The sequence below is a fragment of the Chelon labrosus genome, assembly GCF_963514085.1.
Source record: "Chelon labrosus genome assembly, chromosome: 19".
NCBI lineage: Eukaryota > Metazoa > Chordata > Actinopteri > Mugiliformes > Mugilidae > Chelon > Chelon labrosus.
Window position 1 is genome coordinate 22,629,777 of NC_140352.1, and position 22,059 is coordinate 22,651,835.

Consider the following 22,059-nt stretch of genomic DNA (forward strand, 5'->3'; position numbering starts at 1 on the left):
TTCCATTTGATCCAAATGCTATATTTGTCAATGCTCATCAATACATCCAATAGCACAGAGAGATCAGTTACATACTGTTCATTTCCACCAAAGCCCGAGGGTAGATGCCACTCAGACCAACAGCTTTAAAATTCAAGCGATTTCAATGGAATCAATAACTTTACTTTCCTCGAGTCAGTCAAAATAAAGTTTGCTCTTAAATCACCTATTTGTTTATGTACAAATTTATCAAGAGCAACATGAAAAAAAATAAATCTGTCTGGTCTTTGAATCAGATATGAGGGTAGCAATTGTGGAGGACAAACACAGAGGAAAACTACTCGGCTCCTTCTGAGACGGCTGCTGCTGGTGTTCAGACACGGAGCGATTCCTCAGCATGCTTCATTGGGACATTCGGACAGAAAACGGACGTTCCATTTCATTCTAAATGTAAAATTGTGACAAAAAAATCTCCCAATAATTATCTTCCCTCTGCCCCGTTATTCCTTCTGCTCTCCTTTTCGTGTGAGAAACTGTACATTACTAGGTCTTCTCTTCTTAATATATTAACATTCATTCCTGTGTGTGATGCTGGCATCATTAAAACATGAAAGACAGAAAAGAGGCGAACCTAAATTAAAACATCAGAATCATCATATAACACTGTTTAAATGAGCCGTGTGTCTTTCATAGGCAGTGAAATCCAGAGTGCAGACACATGGAGGCCAGAGGCTGATTATCTCTGCTTCCTCCACTAGAGGGGAGCACAGAGCACTCTGCAGACCACAGACGTGATGAAGAGGATGATGGCGATGGAGAAGGTGTTTATAAGTTGCTGAACAGTTCGTTCCTCTTGCTCCAGTCCATGGGCGGGGCTTTCTTGGCGGCCCGCTTCTTGTGGGCCCTCTCTTTGGCCTGAGCCAGTGACAAGCCCAGACCCAGGCTGTCAGGTACAGGGGCCGGCTGGGGCTCGGAGGCTCTCTCGGAGGCTCTCTCGGAGGCTCTCTCAATCTAGAAACACACACACACAGCGTCATTATTGTGGCTCAGACTGAGCTTAAGGACTGCTCAACACATTTTATATTACACTGACCTCTGGAGGAGGGGTGGGGCTGGTTTCTGCTGGCAGGGAGGTGCTGGACGAGGCACTGGAGGCCGAGGGGCTCGCAGACACTTTCCTGTGAGCTGGTGCCTGTCAAACACACAACACACACACTGGTTAAGCTTTAACGGTCGGTTTACACAAATTATCAAACACAAGCAACTTCCTGGTAATAAGTCACCTGAAATTACCTCTAGTTATGCTCAGCAGGAAGATCTTCACTACATTTTAGTGAAGGATTCTGATATTATATGAAAATGTTTTTGTCAATCCGATATAAACACATAGGTAGACCACAAACCAACATGACAGACAGAAAGTAATATCATCACATTTCATCACCTGGAGTGGTTTCCTGTTAACATCTGAGCCTTGTTAAGAGTTAACTGGTTGAATTGTGTTTGAGTAAATCAGTTGTGTTGTGTTGGAGCCCTGTTCAACCACCTCTCAATGCAGTAAAGAAAAACAGCAGTCCATCACAGCTTTGAGACATAAAGGTCAATGAGGGAACTGATTCTGATGACGACTCCAGACTCTCTGGTGAACTAGATCCTTTTAGTCACTTGTTAAAAAGTGACACATAATGATAATCCAGAGTGAGTCCAGGCTGCTACCAGCAGAGCCACATGGACGGCACAGAGAACTGAAGCAAACTGCTGGCACACTGAGGGTAAGCTTCTGTACAGGTTGTTGCCACAGCAACCTATAAAGATAGACCCGTGACGTCGGGACACACAAATCCGAGCGGATCACTTTCAGATAACAACACTGTTCTGAATATCTCATGTAAGCAACGAAACCAATTAGGCCGCAGTCTCAACACAGTTTAAGAAGAAACGGTTTGGTCTGGAAACACAAAAACAGATCTTAGAGCAGCGGACTGAAGAGTCCCAATCTGACCATAACCATCTGCTTTGAGATTAGTGGCATAAGTTCTTCAGCTGGGCAGAGTCCAAACACACCTCCAGCCTCAGTGTGGACTGTGCATCAGATGACCTGACCTCCACAACACCAACCTAAACACAGCTGACATGGTCTGGGATGAGCTGGTCCTCAGAGTGAAAGCCTATATTATCTCCATTATAACTCAGAAACCCCATACCAGCAAATCTCTCATAATTAGTTTAAAAGGGGCATGTTTAACCTTTTTATAAAACGTTCTAAAGTTATTTCAGCGCTTGTTAAATCTAATTTGATTGTTGTATAGTAAAGGCAGACACCCCTAAGCAGGGACTAGTGAAGTCTAAGGTGGATGACAGTGGTCGTCCAGCAGGGGGCAGCATAGCCTGTTGAGCTCAGAGCAGCAGCGCTGTGTCAGCACTGGTCTGTGTGGACAAACTGTTGAAACATTAACACACATCAGTGCTCCTGTCTCATCCGTTGTCCGTGGTTCGCTTCACGTATGAAAAACTCTCATTTAGGAGCAGCTGCTCTGCTAAAAATAACCTCAGGCCTCTGTAAGCAGGGTTAAACAAACACTGGACAAGAGTTTGCTTTTGTTCTATTTCACCTCCTGACTTGAAACTCTTTAGACTATCTGAGAAGGGGCGTTTCAGTAAACATTCATCTGCATTAAATAATGTAAATCAGAGGCATCCACATCGCTGGGGTCAGAGGTCACAGTGAGTACCAAGCTGCGTTATGTAACCGTGGCTGAATGAGGGATTGTCCTGCTGCAGGACTACTCTCTGCCTGCATGTGAGAGTGTGTGAACGGAGCTTGTTAGTCATCTCATTAGCATAATCCTCAACTTAAAGCCACCGCAATCCCATGATCCTCCAGGACACGGGGGGGCGGGGCGGCGAGTGGTGAGCTCCCGTTGCCATGGCGAAGGGTCAGCCACAATGTCACCAGAGGGGCCAATCCACTTTTCCCATGTTGTCAGTGTGCGTGTGGAGGAGAGGGGAGTGCTGCCGTTCCTTCCTCCAGGAGTGTTTGCTTTTGATAAAGTCCGCCGCGCCGTGCTCATTAAAGGAGCATTCCGCTCATGGTCAGTCTGTGAAAACAGTCTGTGGTCACCGCCGAGCAGCCCGCGTCGGACGCCAACGCGTGACGGTGTCTGTGGCATCGACGGAGGATTGGACACAGCTGCCGCCGTCGGCTGCTTTCTGTTCATTCAGCAGATCCCGTAGTGATCAGGCTGCTGCTCCTCACGTTTACATGGACACCAGCGTTCCACTAATCAGAATAAAACTGCCTCATGGTCAGAACAATGGCCCCATCAGAAAGAATTTTTCTTCTATGCGTAGCAGACAGCAGCCACTTCAACACAAATCTAAAATACACGTGCCACAAACAATCTGTGGGGTTTTTGTGTGGAGAAAAAAACACAATGTGTCATTTCATGTGTCATTCATTCATTACCTGTTGCTGGAGGCAGGGTACACCCAGGACAGGTCAGTCTAGCACAGGACTAACACACAAACAGACAAGCAACCGTTCACACTCACACCTACGGCCAATTTAGAATCACCATGGAACCTAACCAGCGCGTGTTGGGACGGTGGGAGGAAGCTGGAGCACCCACAAGAAACCATCATGTTTTCATCTTTTTTTATTTTATTCCTTTTCATTTACCTTTCACTGTTGTTGTACTACTTTTATTCTTTTTAATGCGCCAGGTAACACACTTTGAACTGCCGTTGTGGATTAAACACAACAAAGCATTGTGAGTGTCTGAACATGTGTATTTTTATACACTGTATACAGTATATTTGAGAAATATCTGAAATACTGCAATCCTGATTTAAAAGTAGTCACAGCACTGGTGTATTTAGTGAAAATATACCCCCATCCCTCACAAACACAAACACAAACACCGTTATCGGTCCAGCTCAGTCTCAGTGTGTGTCTTAGAGATACAGTTGAGCCCTGAGAGGAAATGTGAAGGCAGTCACACGACACTGTCCAGATCCAGAACCCTTAATCTGCTACTAGGAATCTCCAGAGAGGATCAGCGGGACTTTGTCTGCTTGTGTGTGTTGTGTGTGTGTGTGTGCTCAGCGGTCCTCACCTCATCCTCTGGTGCTTTCTCTGACACAAGCTCAGGAAGAGATCCTACAGGGGGAAGAGAAGACATGACAGCCTCAGTCATCCACATCTACATCCACAAGTCTCACGGTGTTTAAAACCATCTTCCCCGTCTTTTAACAACAAAGCAGAATGTGCGGTACCGCTGACGTGATCCTCAGTGGGCTCGATGTTGCGCCTCTTGAAGTAGTCCTCTGTGTCTGCGTCCACCACCAGCAGCCTGGTCTCGTTTCCTCCGGCTTTGATGGCCGCCACCACCTCTGAGTGCTGCATGTCAGCCACCGGCCTGCCGTTGACCTGAGGAGGCAGCAGGAGAAACTTGGCTCAGAGCCTGAGACGTCTCTCTGGGGCTCAGTTTTCGGGTTTACAGCACATGTTTGGAAGTCTCGCTCTGTTTTGTAACCACCAAATCCACCAAATCCACCAAATCCCTGCCCAACACAGCTTCGGCTGCCTTATTTTAGTTTGCTTTCTTGATTCTGGAAGTCAGTCTCTTGCACTTCCTTCTACATGTCACAAGAACAGAGTCTCTGGTACCAAGTCAGTGCTGAATTCCTAACAACATGGCGGTACTAGTTTGTCTGTGGTACTGTAGGTACATAGATACTGCAGATAGAGGAGATGCTGGACGGTAATGTGGAATGGCAATGGTTGCTGCATCTACAGCTCCACTCCAAAAACCCAGCTATAGCTGAGATACTTGAAATTACTCTTCATTTAGAGTTTAGACATTACCAAGCAGATCTTCAGTAAAGTCATTAAACATCCAATTTAAGATTTTACAACATTAAAATGAAGCTCTACCAGTTTATGTCTACATACATCAGACAAAAACACTCCACTAAAACAATAAAACATTGTTAAGTTGATTTTTAATAGTTTAATAAACGGTATCTCAGTCATTATATACTTAACAATAGCATATTTCATAATGTTTATTGGTTTATGTTATACTTGGCTCTCCATAGCACAGGTCGATACTGTACATGCTGTGACAGAGCACTTTATTTCTACTGTTGCGTAACACGTTCTTTTTCAATTGAAGCAGAGGTGGGGGAGTGAGGACACTGTATCGAGGTCTCCTGCCAGCCCAAACGTGAGCACGCACTCATTGAACTTCATGCAGTACAGCCAACGCAACCCAGACTCTCTCTGGACCGCTGTGGACTCACATGGATGCTGGCATTCACACAGGGCCGTATATAACCACGTATAAGTCAATCGTGGTCATTTTTATGGGAAGAAAAACTCCTGAGTCCTGCATTTCCTGATACCTGACAGCAGAGTGATGGTGCCGGTGACAGAGACTGTTGGGTAATGCTGTTATTACAGGGCATGGTGTACTCCCTGAGAGGGAACTAATCACGCACCCAGGGAGATAAGTCACTGAGGAATTCCAGTGGGAGGAAGACTGGAGGAGGGAACACCGTCAGGAATCTCTCCGTCTCACCAGCTCCCACGCCGGTCGTGAACATCACCAGGTGGTACAGCAGACTCAGCTGGTGACCCTTTGTACAAACTCTCTGCCCCACGCACAAGTTTCACCACCACATTCCAAACAACTGACCTATTCGATCTTTATGCTCTCCTGTGAAGCTCCACCTCTCTGTATATACAGTTCTGGTACTCCTCAACTCTAGTTCTCTCCTGCACGTGAGGGGCCCTGCAGACTGTACTTCAGCCCACAGACGCGGTAAGTGGATTAACTCTGACCCCGCCATGTTCAGCACGGCAAGAGGGGCTGGTGGTCACAAACACAAAGACGACGTCTCTCCATTACGTCCCACATACATCCAGATGCATGCAGACGAACACACCTGCGTGCACGCGTATAGTAAACACGTCCGCACATTAACAGATACGCCCACTCTCCGTCTGCTTTTGGGATTTGCGCACTGATGTAATGGGATTACAGTTCACACAAATACACACACACACACAACACAATGAAACCCAGCCACAGTTCAGTTAAAAAGCGGCTGAGTTTTACCTGGATGATCTTGTCCTGTGGTCTGAGGCCGGACCTCTGCGCCGGAGAGCCTTCATCCACGGCTCTGATGAACTGGCCCGGTCTGGACTTCTCACTGTGCAGGTTGAAGCCGTAGCCACTGGGGCCCTTCTTCATGTGGCAGAGACGGGGCCGAGGGCCATCCCACTCCTCCTACACGAACACACACACGCAAGAGTTCATTCAAAGAGGGGTAACGTTTTGTTGTCTCTTTGCATCAGTTCATTTACACATAAACTGAACTGATAAAAAGCAGCCATTCCTCCGTTCCTCTGCTGGATACTTGGATTGTGGCGTTCAAATGTCTAATCAGCCTGGCTCAGTGTATTTCCTGGAAACATATTAAATAGAATATGTATAAAACTATAAGAAACTAAGCAGTTATTTAGAATTATAACTATTTCAATTTAAAATCATGACAGTGAGATAGAAAGTCAATAATAAAAACTAAAAATAGAGAGATACACAACAAAAATTCTTTGTTTAAACTTCTGCAGCTTGACTTAAAAATAAAAAATGAAATCACTGGCTTGACTTTGTGCATTTGTACTGCCAACCCCACTGAAATCACACATTTCTCTGGTACAGTTCACATCTAAATCTGACGGTCTCCATCAGTCCAATCCCTACATGTTTGTTTTAAATTACAGCTTGGGTATGCCATTTAACTTCTTCTGACATTAATTATATGAATCACAATTTGTACCAAGTGGAGCATGGCGTACCACAGGGTTCCATGTGTTCATTTCTTCACTTGGCACAAACCGGCCTATCCATGTGACACTCGGAACTTTTACAGCCAACATGTGCATCGCGAGCACCTGAGCGCCTTGATAAAGTCAATGTTTCCCACCCACCTGATAAAAGCACTGTTATCTGTGGAACATCCTCGGTTATCAGCGGCTATCAGTAAATGATTCCCTGCCAAGTGACCATTTAAGACCAAGCAGTGCAGCCTCAGCATTGACTCAAGACAACCCTCCCCTCTCGCAGACACTCAGTCTGAACAGATTATGCATTGATCCAGAGGTTTATATGAAATCGGCCTGGCTGATGATTGTTGAAACTGCTTGGTTAAATGAGAGTTCTTAAAGTGAGGAGATAGTCAAGTTGAACCTTTAGATGGAGTCACTCATTTCAAACGAAAGCCACAGCCGTTAATGAATATGATGAGGATTATATAACAGGTGGAAAGTTCACCACTGGAAGGCTGAACACAGCAATGATTTTGGACATTTACATATCACCTTCTAGGCATATTGCGCAGCCAAACAGATCCATCACTCAATTTTCAATGTGCTGATTGACAACAACAATTTTAAGAACTGATTAATTATTTTACTTATTCTTTAAGATACAATGCAAATCATTCATTGGTAGATTTATCATATATGTCATAAACTGAAACTCTGGATTGAATTCAGGACTTTATAAACAAACTTGGTCAGCCTTATTCCAGCGGAGGAAGAGTCCGTTAACCTGTGGCATTTAATGTGAGCAAGGCTTTTGTTCCCTGACGTTAGCCTTTGAGGCCGAACCACTGTAAATGGCAGAGGTTTTTATATAGACAGTCACACCGATGACACTTGTTGCCCGTAGTGATGGACACACAGTCATCCCCCTCCTCTCTCTCTCTCTGCAATTCCCCTTGCCTCTCCAAATGATTTCTTTAGCTCCTTTCAGCTCATTGTTTTGGTTTTCCATACCACATCTGTACTTTGTTTTGGCTCACTCACAAGCTCTGGAGAACCCACTGCACACTACTTGCTAGGCAGTGAAACTAGCTGCGGAGCTAAACATAGTGGAGCTAAATCCTGAGTTGTTTTATTTTCCTCAGGAGTCGGTGGAAACCAAAACCTGAGCTAGGGGGGGTAAGTGTCTGAATCAAATATGAAGACACATATTTGTAGGACAAACAGTGGACTGCAGCGACCTTCCCTCACCTCATACTCTGATGGGGGAGCTCAGACAGACGATCTGGATAAAACACTTGAAACTGCTTATGAGTATGTGAACCAGGTGAACGCGCACCCTATAATCCATTTACTGCACCACAGGGCACCAGAGAATCAGCCTGTGGCACAAGAAAAGACCACGAATAAACAGCCACCCCTCTGTCTTTCACTCGTAATTTTGTTTTGTCTCTCCGGTCAATCTACTTGTAATGGAAAGTGTTAGAGAGATACTTAGCTTACTATGTCTACAAATCTCTCTATCACACTACCACTACCACTTTATTCCACTTTTTTCTCTTCTTAGGACTAGGATCCCCAGGAGAGGATCTGCTTTTGGTCAGATCACTCTCTATCGCAGCAGGATCAAGCCTGTTGTTTTTGTCAAACTGGTCTCCAAGATGCAAAGGACTGGGCTTGGTGTCAGCACCCAGCAGGGAGGTGGAAGAGGAATAATGGACTGGGCTAGGGATACTTCATGCCAAGCTAAGTTTTAAGATCAGATGCAAAACTGGACCTCCCTTAAGTCAGGGCTCCAGACCGCAATGAAACAGTCGCATTTTGAACCTGAACATGTTTACAGCCTGGTATCGGTCTCCATACTAAATCACCCTGTTCACGATAGCTCCCCCGCATAAACTGTATTAAACTTCATAAAAATAATAATAATATTTAATGGTGTGAGTGACAGGTGGGTGCCCTCACAGGTTGGTTGGTTACGGTCTGCCTCTGCACGCTGAGCTTTAAAACCACTCTTTCATTTTTATGTGGCTGTGTGCGCATGACTGCCGTCCTGTGTCTTGAATCATCCTCGTATAAGAAAAGGCTGCAGAGCTGTTTGCTGAAGCTGAGAGATGAGTGAATACAGATACTTCTTTACAACGGTGCAGCACACATGAGAAAAGTATATGAGAGGCAGAGATAATGTCTTGTATTAAAACGTTGCTCCTGCAGTGTGTGACTCAGTCTGTACGTGTATCTTCTTCAGTGCACTCGAGGCCTACTTTGTGATTGAGAGTTTTTTTTTGTCATACACAGGAAAACCACATTACCAGTAAAGCCGCATGCACAGCAAAACAGTGCTGTGACAGCAAGTACTCCATGATAGTAATAACTACAGGGTAAAGTCCAGCACAGAGTCACGTTAACATGGAAAAGTACAATTTAGAGCTAAATTAACTAGAGCTTCGTTTACTATTTTTAATTGCTCGGGGGGTTTCAGGCCGGGTTTCAGACCGGATGCTGTAAAGCGTCACTTTGTATTGTTACTGACGCTATATAAATAAAACTGAATCAAATTAAATTGAATATGGCCTAATGGTGACCCGCATGGTCACCCACTCTTTCATGGTAATAACCACACACACAAAGGTTTACTTTGAATCCAACCATCCTCCTGGATCTTCACTAGAGCACCTAAATGAGTATTAATTCACCAATGAAAACAGACCCAAAAAAATGTATTTCCTTCTTTTCCAGTAACATTTGCTTAACAGTGACCAGTTGTTTTAGGGAACTACTACTGCCCTGTCAAATAAATGAAATAAAATGAAGTATTTGTGACAGCCATTTGTGATGATCTGCAAGTATACCAATAGCAAACAGCCAGCTACAAAGAATCACCTGCACTGTGGAGGGGGAATCCACAGAAACTGTTGTAATTTCCGTAGAGTGAAAAACACTCTGTAGCCACATAGAAACAACATCTGGTTTGAGATCTGCCACAAGCAGCTGCAGCGTGAATGCAGGATTCGCCTGGTTTTATTGAGATGGAATAAGGCAGCAGGCAGCCACTGTAAACATTCTCTAAGCTTGTCCAATATCAAAGGTTAATAGTTTTACAGCACGCCGTAGTTAAACATCAGATCCTGTGCTTCAACCTGGTCCCTCATTATGAGGGTTGTGTTGTAGGTGAGGACCTTGGACCGAGGGCGTGTGTGATGTAAAAACCTGACTATCTTGGGGCACGATTCCAGAGATAAACGCTACACCTCAAACGACCTCAATGAGAGGGCCGCTCAATGTCTACTGCGAACAGAACTGTTTCTGCTGAACCACTTCAGCAGGTTTGTGGAAGTGCTGCAAACATCAGCAGCTTGAAAAAAAATCAACTCAAGGGTCGAGGGATTGTTACATCTCACACAGTACACAGTTCACAGGAAGAATTGTGCAACCGACTTAAACTGCTCCACACTGAACTTGGCAGAATAAATAGCAGGGCTTGCTTATTAGGCCTCACAACAATTTGTTGTTCATTACAGACCTTTATTATGCTTAAAACTTAAAAATGACAAATGAGATTTTATGGAAAAAAGTTTTGCTTTTCTATTGATTCTGTATTCATATATTCACATTACCAATATTATTATTTGTGTGACTAAATATTACACTCACCAGCTTTTTGCTGTGCTTACCTAAGTATCACATGTGGTTCATCTCATGCTCAACACAGTTCCATTTGCTGATGAACACAAGGGGGTGTAGCTGAAAGTTTTGAAAAAGCTAGAGGGTGGAACCTGATAATCTAGGCAACAGATGCTAATTTAAGCAAAAATTAAGTCAAAAATGAACATCGCCTGAAAGACAGTACAACTAAGATTATTAATAGTTTTATTACTTGTTGCAACTGCTTTTACAATCAAAGTGTTAAGGACTGCTTAATTCTACTTAATCATTACCCATTTCATCCTTGAACTCCCTCTTTACTCTTGTATGTGAAATATGTAATAGTGTGGATTGCCGTGCAGCAGCAACAAATGAGGGTGAAAGGACTGAGTATTCTGGTGTGTGTTCAGCCACAAACTGACCAACTGTGCACACTGATTTACATGCTGTCATTTAGCCTTGTGTTTATTGTCCGAGGACGTTATTAGCTTACATAATCAAAACAAACTATATAGGACTGTCATTACATGTAGCCTTCTGGTTATCATTAACTGGCTGTGACAAAAACAAACAATGGAGGTTCAGCCCTATAGCAACTAGCTACGAGGTCAGGAAGTGGTTTCCTCACAAGTTCCACCCTTCAGCGCAGCTAACAGAGGAACCTGCTGTGTGTGTGTGTGTGTGTGTGTGTGTGTCTGTGCGTGGACCCACGTTTGCACTGTATTAGTGTGTGTCTGTGTGAGTGCATGCGGCAATAAAACCTGCTACTGATTGGTTCATACAACATCACAAACATCTCCAAGTCTGCCCCTCACATGTTATGTCTCAGCTACTTAGACAAGTAGCTCATCAAAGACATCTTACAGTAAGTACATCAGGGTAGTTAAGCTTAGGGGAGTGTAACAAGAAAACCCCAACTTCATTTCTTAAAGTCGCCCAGAAATGTGTCAAAACAAAGGACAAATTTGTGTAGTTCAACACAGGTGCCACATGCAGCTGTTGGCAAACTATTAAAGTCCTGCAAATGTCTTCAAAGAAGCAATATGTACAATACTTAGATTAAAGTGTTCAAAAAGATCTAGCAGCCTAGCAGAGATGTTGTGAAGAGACTTACAAAGAGCCTGGTGCAGTGCCATGCAATCCAAAGAAATAGCAATCATTGCGGGCACTGGGATAACTTCCATTTTCTGTAAATGAATAGCATTAGTAGAAATAAAGCTATTTCATAGAAATGTCTCCTGAGGTCTTTTGTTAACTGTTCAGGATCAAAAAGACAAAAATCTGATATGGAAACAGTGTTCTGTCTACATGTTCTTTAATGATCAACAGGGTGTATTTGCGTACATGTTCTTATGTGCTGTATAAGTAACAATACAGTGCAGACCTCAGTCAAATGAGTCAACAGGGCTTTTATGGTTAGTTTAGAAGGCAGCCCACAAAAAGAAACTGCTCTCCCTCACAAAGCCGTAACATCCAGCTCTAATAATAGCATGAAAATTTCCTCATGTGCGCTTGTTCTGTTTTGCACAAATATTATGGTATGGACTTATTTTTAGACTTATTTGCACCTTGACCAGAAGCCCTCTCTGAAATGGATGGACTGCAGTCTGTATATAACAATGTACTTCAAAGCTCCCTAAAAGTGAAGCAAATATATCTGCAATCTTGAGCTGTGACATTATTTTCACACAGTCTCTGCAGTAATGCTTGGGGAGGGAAATGTGTTATCAGGTTATCGCATGCCTGGCCCTTGAAACCAAGCAAAGAGCTGATATGTAACTAGCTTCAAGACAACTAGGAGTTACTAGTCATTTTAATGCATACAGCGAGCATTAACCACAGGCCAAAATGGTCACATTTGTGGTGAGGCAGGAAGTGAGAACTGATATTTCAGCTTCAGTTTTGTCCATTGGGAGGAAGTGCTAACGCATCATTTTTTATAGAGACTATGGAACAGATAAAACATCCTTGAAGTGCTGGGAAACTACAACTTCTGAGTGTTACAATTAAAATCTCCAACAACTTTTGGGGTGATTATGTTTGTTCAGCAGCTTCTTTATCCGACTCATATCTATTGCCAGAAAAATACAGTTTAAAATTTCCCTTTAGTTGCTTGTTTTGTTGAACCTACAGTTCAGATTTTGATGATGTTCAGCTGAAGGCAGTAGAAAACTCTCACATGTGAGGGGCTGGAGCATGGATGTGACATATTTCCCCTTGATAAATGACTTCAACAGTTAATCGATAATTAAAAAACAAGGCAGACTAATTTTAGTGGCAAACACAATATAAACACTCTATTCATCGACTTATCATTTTGGCATCATCAGATGCTCATTAAGAGCACATAAATGAGTTCAATAACACATTGTGCTCAGCTTTTGAGTCATTTGTAATGATCTAAATCAGTTAAATAAGTGCCAACTTAAGACTGTGCCTCATATATCGGCGTTATATCATAATTACATTCTGTGAATAGGATATAAACAATAGGAGATACTGAGTATTATCACAGTAATCAGGCTTTACAGCGTCCACCCCTCCTGAATCAGTAAAGTGATAGATTAATTGTCCTATCCCAGGTTTATAAGAGCCAAGTGATAAGAGATGTTATGAAATACTGAGGTAATGATCCCTTGGAAGGATCAGAGCAGCAGCCTCAAGGTCTTCATTCTGAGTGTGAGGATCAAAGTTCCTTTGTAAGTGCATACAAGACTGTGCAGAGGCAAGGAGCATGCAAGGCCAGCAGGAACGGTGCTGGCTGCAATTATGATGCTGTGGCTATGCCAGGTTGCAACAACTTGTCCGTTCATCTTATGATATGTGCTAGTCCATAAACCGTTTTCCATTACAGAGTAACGCCTGTAACAGGCAGACTATTTCTACAAACATCACAAACCCTGTGCTCATATGAATGGGAAGCCAACAAAAAGTCAGCAGTCTCAGCACAGGGATTATTTTCTATTCTGCTCTGCCAAATATGAAATTTGCCAATTATTATCATTTGCGAGGCAATGGAAGGAGAAATTAGATTTGGAATATGTGACCAGTTTAAGACCATAATGGTTATTCTGAAGCATCAGCCCAGATGCACTAAACACTACTTCTGGTTACATTTTTCATTTTGTTTGAGTTTTCACTCTTGTATGTGCAAAAAAAAGTATTTTTATTTTTTTTTTTATCTAGCAATTAACACAGTTTCTATAACTATGACCTAGGCAAAAGATGAAAAAATAAAAAAGTGATCAATTTGTATTAATGGTCTGTTAATTCTGGAAATATTTTAATCTATAGACACCCCTAAATAATCCTTTTTAGTTTTCTTGAATATTGTTTATCTTCAATGAGAAGCAGCGTGGATACAAGAAGGAAACAAAGAGGATAGAGAGGTGTGGTGTCCGGGAGTCGAAACCAGAATGTTATGTGGTATTTGTTTGACATTTTCACATCTACAAATACAGAACAAATTGCTGTTTAATCCTCTGGCCAGCCCTTTCTTATCCACACACATATTCTCACTTCACTCCAGCCCTACTGACGGTGTGTGTTAAGTGAGGGTGTATGTATTTCAGGGTCAGCATGGTCTCCTTGTTGAGGCGTGAGAGTCCTCTCTCTTTTCCTCTCTGGCCCAGAAGCCTTTCTCCACAGGCAAACACTGCAGACAAAGCCTCTTTCTGCTGTTGAGGATCTCTATGGTGACCAATAGGCAGCCCCCGGTGTGGTGAAGGGCTGAATCTCTGGAGGCCAGGATGGTAACATAACATGATGACATGCTCACTAACTTGTGCCTTAGACTCCCAAGATAAAGAAATCTCTGCAGAGTTAGATTGGAAGACTTTGTGAAAATAACTAATTTGGTGACTGAACCCTGGTGTGCAAAAAATGGTCAAACCAAAGATAATCATGTGAAAGGGACTATTGTTTAACCACGAGCCGGGCCGGTTCCACGTCATCATTGGCTAGCCCACTCAAGTGTATCCTACTGGGAGGCTCATATCAGAGGCCAGTATCACACCATCAGTCATGCTTTGCCAAGTTTCCCATCAGGCAGGAATGTAGCTGAAGGTTTCTCCCAGCCATCAAATACGCAGCTTTCCACTTAATGGAGGTCAGAGTGCTAGAGAAGTGACAGGTGCCACTATCGCAAAGAGAGACCAAGAGCTACAAATCCTGGGGGTTGTGATTGACGATGTTCACGGTGATTGGTGATGGCTCTACCAATACCCTTTACATTAATGCATTCAATTATTATTACCATTAAAATGCCATGGTTTAATGTTGGCATGGCCAGCACATAACCAGCATTTGCTACACTAACATCTGAGCAGCCGACAGAATATAAATGCCATCTACTCTAATTAGTTAATTATTATTTAAGTGCGTCATTTCTGTGCAAAGATCTACACTAACCAGAGAGTTGCGCAATGAAGTTTGTCAATAGCTCCATTTGAATTACTGTAGGGAGCTTCTTAATACATTTATATCTCACAAGGGCTCGTGGATGAAAAACTTAGAGCAAGCCAACTGAGAAAATCATGTCAGTCTTACTCATGTACTCTTGGCAGGCTCATGAGCAGCCTATAAAAGCAGCCTCAAACCAAATACCCTTGAGTTCTGAACTGATGGCCAGAGAAAATGAGCAGTCGGAGCATGTGAAATTGTGATGGGCAGTACATTTCACTTTTCTACATTTGCAGTGGCTTTTTTTCCCCCTCCTTCCATCTGATGTACATAGTGCTTACTTTTGGTTGCCTTTGACTTCTCCCTGATCATCCAACTCACGCCCAACTCCACACACGACACGTTTTTTGCCCACAAGTCTCGGCGGACCTGTTGTTGTAGCCGCACTAGCAGCTGCCATTCACATGTGGCTACTGAACAATATGTCCATACCTACAGCACTGAAAGTTTAACAACAACTTGGTATAGAACTCTTGTTTCTTGTGGTGTCCTTAAGGGGCGTACACAGAGGGAGAGCCTAGCAGCAATGTGGCAGCTAGAGACCATGGAATGCGCAGCGATGATAAATGCAAAAATAACCTTGGCAATGCAAAGTGGGTGCGTCCCAAGTTGGACCATTCTCAACTTTATTTTGACATATGACACAAACACATTGTCCCTCAAATGTTTACCGCAAGGAAACACTGTCCACTACCACCAAACAACGGGCGTGGAGCGCCATTGTTTTGAAACGGAGACCAATGACGGAAAATTCCTGGTAACCTGTAACGTTGGGCATTGATCCAAAAAGCTGGACTCTGCCTATGTGTGGGTGAATTGTCACTGCTGAAGCATAGGCCAGCACCGTTCATAGACTGGCAATATTTATATGTCCCGCTTGTTTCACGAAATGTTTGGGGTGGGAAAGATACAAGAGGGTTACCTAGGGAACCAGAGGCTAGAATGTCCATCACCTTCACTTTATATGTCAATGGCTTTACAGTGCAGTATGGTACAGGAGTTACACAACCATATGTTTAAGGCCTGTTGTGGCTAGTTAATGGTTGTGTTCAGCAATACAAGTACTCATCTTTCTAATATTTGTGTGTTGATTGTCCTTGGTGTAGTGTATCTGTTGAACTGTTGATTATTGTTATATTTCCAACTTTTCTCGTACAGCTTTGCATTTAGTGTTTGGTTTTCAGTTTTGTTGTCATTGTAAGATCCCCTGAAGGCTGAAATGATTCATGTCATGGTTGCCAAGGATGACTCATTTAATGAATAAACTTATACAACAACATGCATGGACATGGTCCTTTCTCCTTTCAAATCTTTTACAAGTAATTGATACGTACAGAAAACTTATTTGATTAATCATTAGTTCTTGTCCTAATGCTAAACTATTGACATCTAAATTTGGGTTATTGCAGCGCAAGATGCTGAATCATTATCAGCCCATCTACAGTATGTTGATTTTGGGCTGGTCCTTCACTCCTATCTATTAAGGGGCCAAGTCATTCTTCATTTCACGCTGAGAGCACCACACAGCTGAACGACTCCACAATCAGCCTAGTTTGTGATGTTACACAACAAATCGCGCCCAGACTTTGCACTGGATAAAACGGCTACAAAAGCCCACACAATCTTGCCAAGTTTGTGGCCCTTTTAAATACTAAGCTTACTAAACTGTTTCACAACAATAACAACAAAAGCTCTGTCTTTCAAAGATCCAGGATTAGGATGAAACCAAAATAACTGAGTCAAAGTATCTAGCGCCACCATCAAATCTCCTTCAAATAGTCCAGAACTGTGACAAAGCCATAGCACTATTTCCATCTCAAACAATGTTGAGAGACACTGTATGTGAATAAATATCTCTCAAAATCCCATTAGATGATAGTAAAACCACCAAAAGAGATGTTCACTTCTTCTGACATGCATCCAACTTGGCAGATCTTCTGGTCTGACAAGCCAAACCTGACAGGGAATTCAAGACGGGGCTGCTGAGAGACTGACAGACACTTCTATGACAAAGCCTCTGTTGAAAGGGAGTCCAGCCCGAGCACATTTCACTGTGTTGTGTCACCTCTCTGCTCCAGCTCATAGTCTTTCACCACCACTGGAAGGGGGCTACTTAACAGAAGACCGACTTCCACGGCGGAAGAATCTGACAGTGCTCGCCTCAAAATACTGCAGTGTTATGAGTTTCTATGAATTAGGGTCAGTGCAGGTGGTGCTGCAAATCGGTGATCAAGAAAAAGTAGCACATGCGTCAGGAAATGAAGCGCTAATTTTAGTACGAACAGATGATTCTGATTAGATATTTTGTCAAGTAACTGTATCCCCAATGAGAAACTGCTTATAGCTAAAATGAATGCAAGTGATGGCCGCTTTGATTAAAGGTGTTTCACAACACTGAAACCCAAGGTAAATTCCGGCGGCTATGTTTGTCAAATGATTTTTCAAAAAAAATTGCAAGATTGTGATGTATACTGATATCCTGATGAAAATACCCCTTTTTCTTATGAACAGCCCACTCCTTGTCATAGGACAGGAGTTTAACAGATGACCTTTTTGACCTGGCAGACGTAGACTACTGAAACACAACTTTAAATAGTTAAATAAAATAATAAGCTGCTGTGCTTTACCGTACCTTGGTGTTTGAACTGACACTCAGCCTCCCCAACTTCTCCGAGGAAGCATCCCCGTTCTCAAGCTGGACCGGAGTGGGCTCCCTGGAGTTGCCGTTGCTGTTCGTGTCCCCGCGGTCTGAGTCGCTGTCCCCACCGGGCAGGGGAAGCCCCTCATGGACGAATTCTTTCCGGCATTTCAGGTTGTGTTTCTTCAGCAGTTCCGCCGTTTCGTTGTTCACCACGATAAGCTCTAAAGCGCCGACAGTCGCCCGTATCTTGGCTACCACTTGCTGGTGGCTCTCGCCCTCCACGGACTCTCCGTTCACGAATATCAGTTGGTCTCCCGCGAGGAGCCCCGCCGCGTCGGCGGCAGTGTCCTCCTCCACGAGCCTGATGAACTGGCCGGTCTTGCCCTTTTCTCCGTGCAGGTGGAACCCGTAGCCACCGGGTCCTTTCTCCATCACACAAAGCCTGGGTCGAAGGTTTGACATGTTGCCGCTTTATTTATTTGTTATTATTATTTTTTTTTACCGACGAAAACTTTTAGCCCCACTATCCGAACCTTCACACAACGACCATACAAAACTGACACCTGCTGCGCACGCTAACTTAACCAGAGCGCCACTTCCGCTGAAGTGAGTCGCAGTAAACTTAGCGTTTTCACTCCTACCGCCTTCTTCGCAGATCCACCCCTGAGCATATGTTGCAATCTTCTGTTTCGCTTCCAATCCGCCACCGTCCCGTCCTCGGCGAAGGAACCACTGTCAAACTCACGGATCAAGATTAACAGGCGTCCACCGATTTTCAAAATAAAAGCTGATATACCGTAAAGTTAGTGATTTCAGTGCCCCCTTTCCCTGAGCTCATGTCCTTTACATTGTTTTTAGATGAAAAAAACAAAACAAAAAACAACAACAACAATAAAACTATATAAAAGCCAAATACCAATATGTTTTTGACTTTTAATCCTTAAACTGGACCATTTTCACTGTAAGATTTTTTAATAAATACCACGATTGTAAACAAAAAACAAGTGAATAAATACATAAATAAAAGTGAAGTGAAGCAGGTCTCAGTCTGGTCAACGTCTAAGAAAAATACTGAATCATGTAGTTTTTTTCCTGGACTATTACCTTAACTAATGTAATAGTGTAAGTCTAAAACGCCTGCTAGAATGAGTTGAGGATAGTTTTCTGGATGCAGACAGACAATCACAGCTATTATATCAGCTGTAATATAATATATGAAATCATAGATATATGGTCACACAAGATAAGACTTCCAGTAAAACATTAGTACTAAATCAGTACAGTTTACTTAATGTTGAATAGTCTTGCATTAAGTTGTGTAACATGTCATGCTTGTTATAAAATGTAGCAGACAATAGCATTATTTGTCCTTCAGCAATAAAGGTTGACAGACCAGGTGTATATCAATATGAAATAACTGAAAAGATGGCTTCAGTTTGAGTGCAAATGTAAGTGAAAGATAATCACTTTTGGTGGACTGGGCAAACTGTTCTGTTGTAAAGATAGACGTGAAAAGATGTGGCGCTTTACCTGGATTTGTCTTGTGCTTTTATCTTGAAAGCAAAACCTGCAAACCGGAAGTTGTACCCTATTTATTGCTGTTAAATTTTACAGCTGTTCACCATGCAGTGTGTTGGATGTTGACTCATAAATTCCATGAGTTCCAAATAGATCACATTTATAAGGCTTGGGTAAAACTTGCATAAACTCAGTATCAGCTGAGTTGGTCAGGCCATACAGTTGTTTTGTAACAATATGACAAACTCTCTCTGTCTCTATCTCTCTCTCTCTCACACACACACACACACACACACTTGTGGCCAAAGTTAACTACCATAGTGGTGGACTGCGGGTTAAGACTGCTTCTCCTGTTCAAAATAATTTATTTTTCAAGCAGCATATATAACATCAAGCACAACTTTGGGCAGTGTGGTCGAAACAACAACAGCAGAGAGTACATTCGGCCAACTGGCCACAGCCTCAGTCAGTTTAAATCGCGTACCACATCAGACCTAGTGTGACCAAACAGAGCCAGAGCATGCATACAGTCACTGATCAATATAAGACATTTGCAGAAGTGCATTGCATACTGTTGTCAGAAAGAAAAAAAAAAAAATCATAAACTCGCCCGTGATACGGGAACATAGAGCTGTTGTGACATCTTCATTTCCTTAAAGCTGCAATAATGAACACATGTAAGTCAAAAGATGTATATACGCCACCAGCTCAGCAGTTCCCCTGACCTTTACAAAGCGTTTTAGCATCTTTCAGGTCAATGTTTTGAATTCCTCACCAGCAGCTTTACTGCAATGTTTCACTTTCACTGCCCTCATCCTCTTTTTTTTGTCCTAAAGATTTTGTTAAAAATGCTGCATGTTGTCTACCCAGCACCAGCTGGGAGACAGAGTTATCAAATAGCTGGTGATAAATTAGTTTGTGAATAAAGACAAGTCGATACTGCGCTTTGAATTAATGCCAGCATGTGTTTGTGTATGACCTTGTGCACGGGCAACTCAAACAAGACAGTTGTTTAAGTTGTAATGTGTAAAAACTGTGTTTACAGCTTGATTTGCTGCCCCAAGTAACCAAACACATTAAAAATATTCATTATTTTGATATAATGTGTTGATGTGGACTCATTGTAAACTGGATATTTTGGAAACAACATGCAACCCTGAGCATTGAGCTAAAATTTGATTAGATATGCTAATTCTGTTTGATTTTACTGTTCAAGTTTATGTGCATATAGACAGAGTTAAATGCTGGAAGCATTCTGCAGGCACGGCACACAGAAATGGCACATGCAATTCTTTCAGTCCATAGCCAGGCCATTAGAGCAAAATAAATGCTTTGTCTTTTTGAAGGAGGAAAATAATCCAGCCAACTTGTCAAGAAACATTTTCAAAAATATGTTCACTGCACGCACAAACACAGTATGTACATATAGATGTTCCTTAAATGACGGACACATTTAGAAATCCAAGCACAAATCAATGTCATGTATGGTGTTTGGTCTTATGCAGCAGTCCTTCTCCAGAGACACATTTCAACTACTCTTTCCTCTGCATGTTCAGCAGTAGAAGAGTTGCTTCACAGTCTTTCTTTCCCCCGGCCACGTCCCTGAGCTCGTCTCAAGTCAGTTAGCTTCCAACAGCGGCCTTCTGTCACTCACTGAGAACAGTATATCAAGCATGAACCAGTCTAGGTCGCAAACAGACGGGGCTTTTGTCCGTGCACTTGGCTTTGAATCGTATCTGCGACACAGTGTATGGCCATTGTCTGGATCTCTTGCATGAAACATAAGGTTGCACCAGTGTTGACTTTTCAAGGCAGTGCTTTAGTCCGAATGAGACTGGGGGTTGTCTCCCAGCTCTCAGTGGTAGTAGTAGTAATTTCAAAAATATCTTCCTCTTTGGCAAACTGGTGTGTTTGTAACTTCTTTGTACTTCCACAATTTTGTGGTAAACTAAAAGGTAAGAAATATATATTTCCAGTCCAATGTGTGTGTAAGTTATTAAAACCCAGATTAAATAAACATTGTTCAAAGTAGCAAGAACTACCGTATACATTTCTTTTCAGTGTTTTATGCTGATTTGCTTTGAGTGAGATGAAAAGACTGATATCAGCTTCATGTCTGCATGTTAGTATATTCAGTAGCTTGATTTGAAACGTGGTTATTTAGCTTAGTACACTAAGTGAAGCAGTGAATGACTATATGTTGCATGCATGAAAACGGTCTAGACCTTGGTTTGTTACAAAGTAGGGGCCTATCTTCTAAACTAAGGACCCTTTCAGTCACATTTATACTGTTACACTACCTAACAAAAGTCTTTATGCTAACCAGCTAAGCTAAGCTGGTGACGTGGCAACAGCAAATAATAACTGACATCATTAATAGGCTAAGCATAAGAGCTCCATTTTTAATTTTTTATATTTTAGTATAAAAAGGTCCTTTTTAAAAAATCAAATGTCTGCTGTATTTGGCCGTGGCAGATCTTAAGAAGTCCTCATAAATATAGGTTTTGGTTTTGAGAATTTGTTGTTCTTAACTTTTACATAGCTGGCAATAGCAACAAACAAGTAGAAACATTCACAAATATATTTTCCTCATACAAAATACCCCTGCATTAGAAACGATATGTTCACTTTTTCTATTAATTTTCAATTGGAATGGAAATATTTCTAGCTGGAAAACATTTCCAGAGCATTAAGAAATGAATATTCTTTTTCTTCTTTTGGTGTTATTCCAGTAATAAGAATATGGCCCGTCCAATGGGAGAAGTAATTAAAATTCACATGTAGTGGGCCAAAGCAAACCTGGAAGCAACAAAACATTTGCGGCTCATGCACTAGGTGCTAGGAGTAATTTTCATGAGTGGGGGGCCAATTTTGAATTCGGCATCTAGCTCCAAGCCTGGAAGCTGGTCCAACTTCCCAAAGTTGGTCTGGAGTCACTCCGTTGGGAAGTGATTATGCTCTGGCAAAGATCTGCCCAGCCAAT

At 42.5% G+C, this 22,059-nt stretch overlaps 1 protein-coding gene across 1 annotated transcript; it reads right to left on the minus strand.

The window, feature by feature from the left end:
* Nucleotides 1-18,370, minus strand: nherf1a (NHERF family PDZ scaffold protein 1a). Its single transcript, XM_084567428.1, has 6 exons — nt 17,550-18,370; nt 6,102-6,272; nt 4,255-4,408; nt 4,095-4,138; nt 1,073-1,171; nt 1-990 (listed from the first exon to the last, which is right to left on the minus strand). The coding sequence occupies exons 1-6, from the start codon at nt 18,018-18,020 to the stop codon at nt 805-807; spliced, it is 1,125 nt and encodes a 374-aa protein (XP_084423554.1). The 5' UTR covers nt 18,021-18,370; the 3' UTR covers nt 1-804.
* Between the last annotated feature and the right edge of the window lie 3,689 nt (nt 18,371-22,059).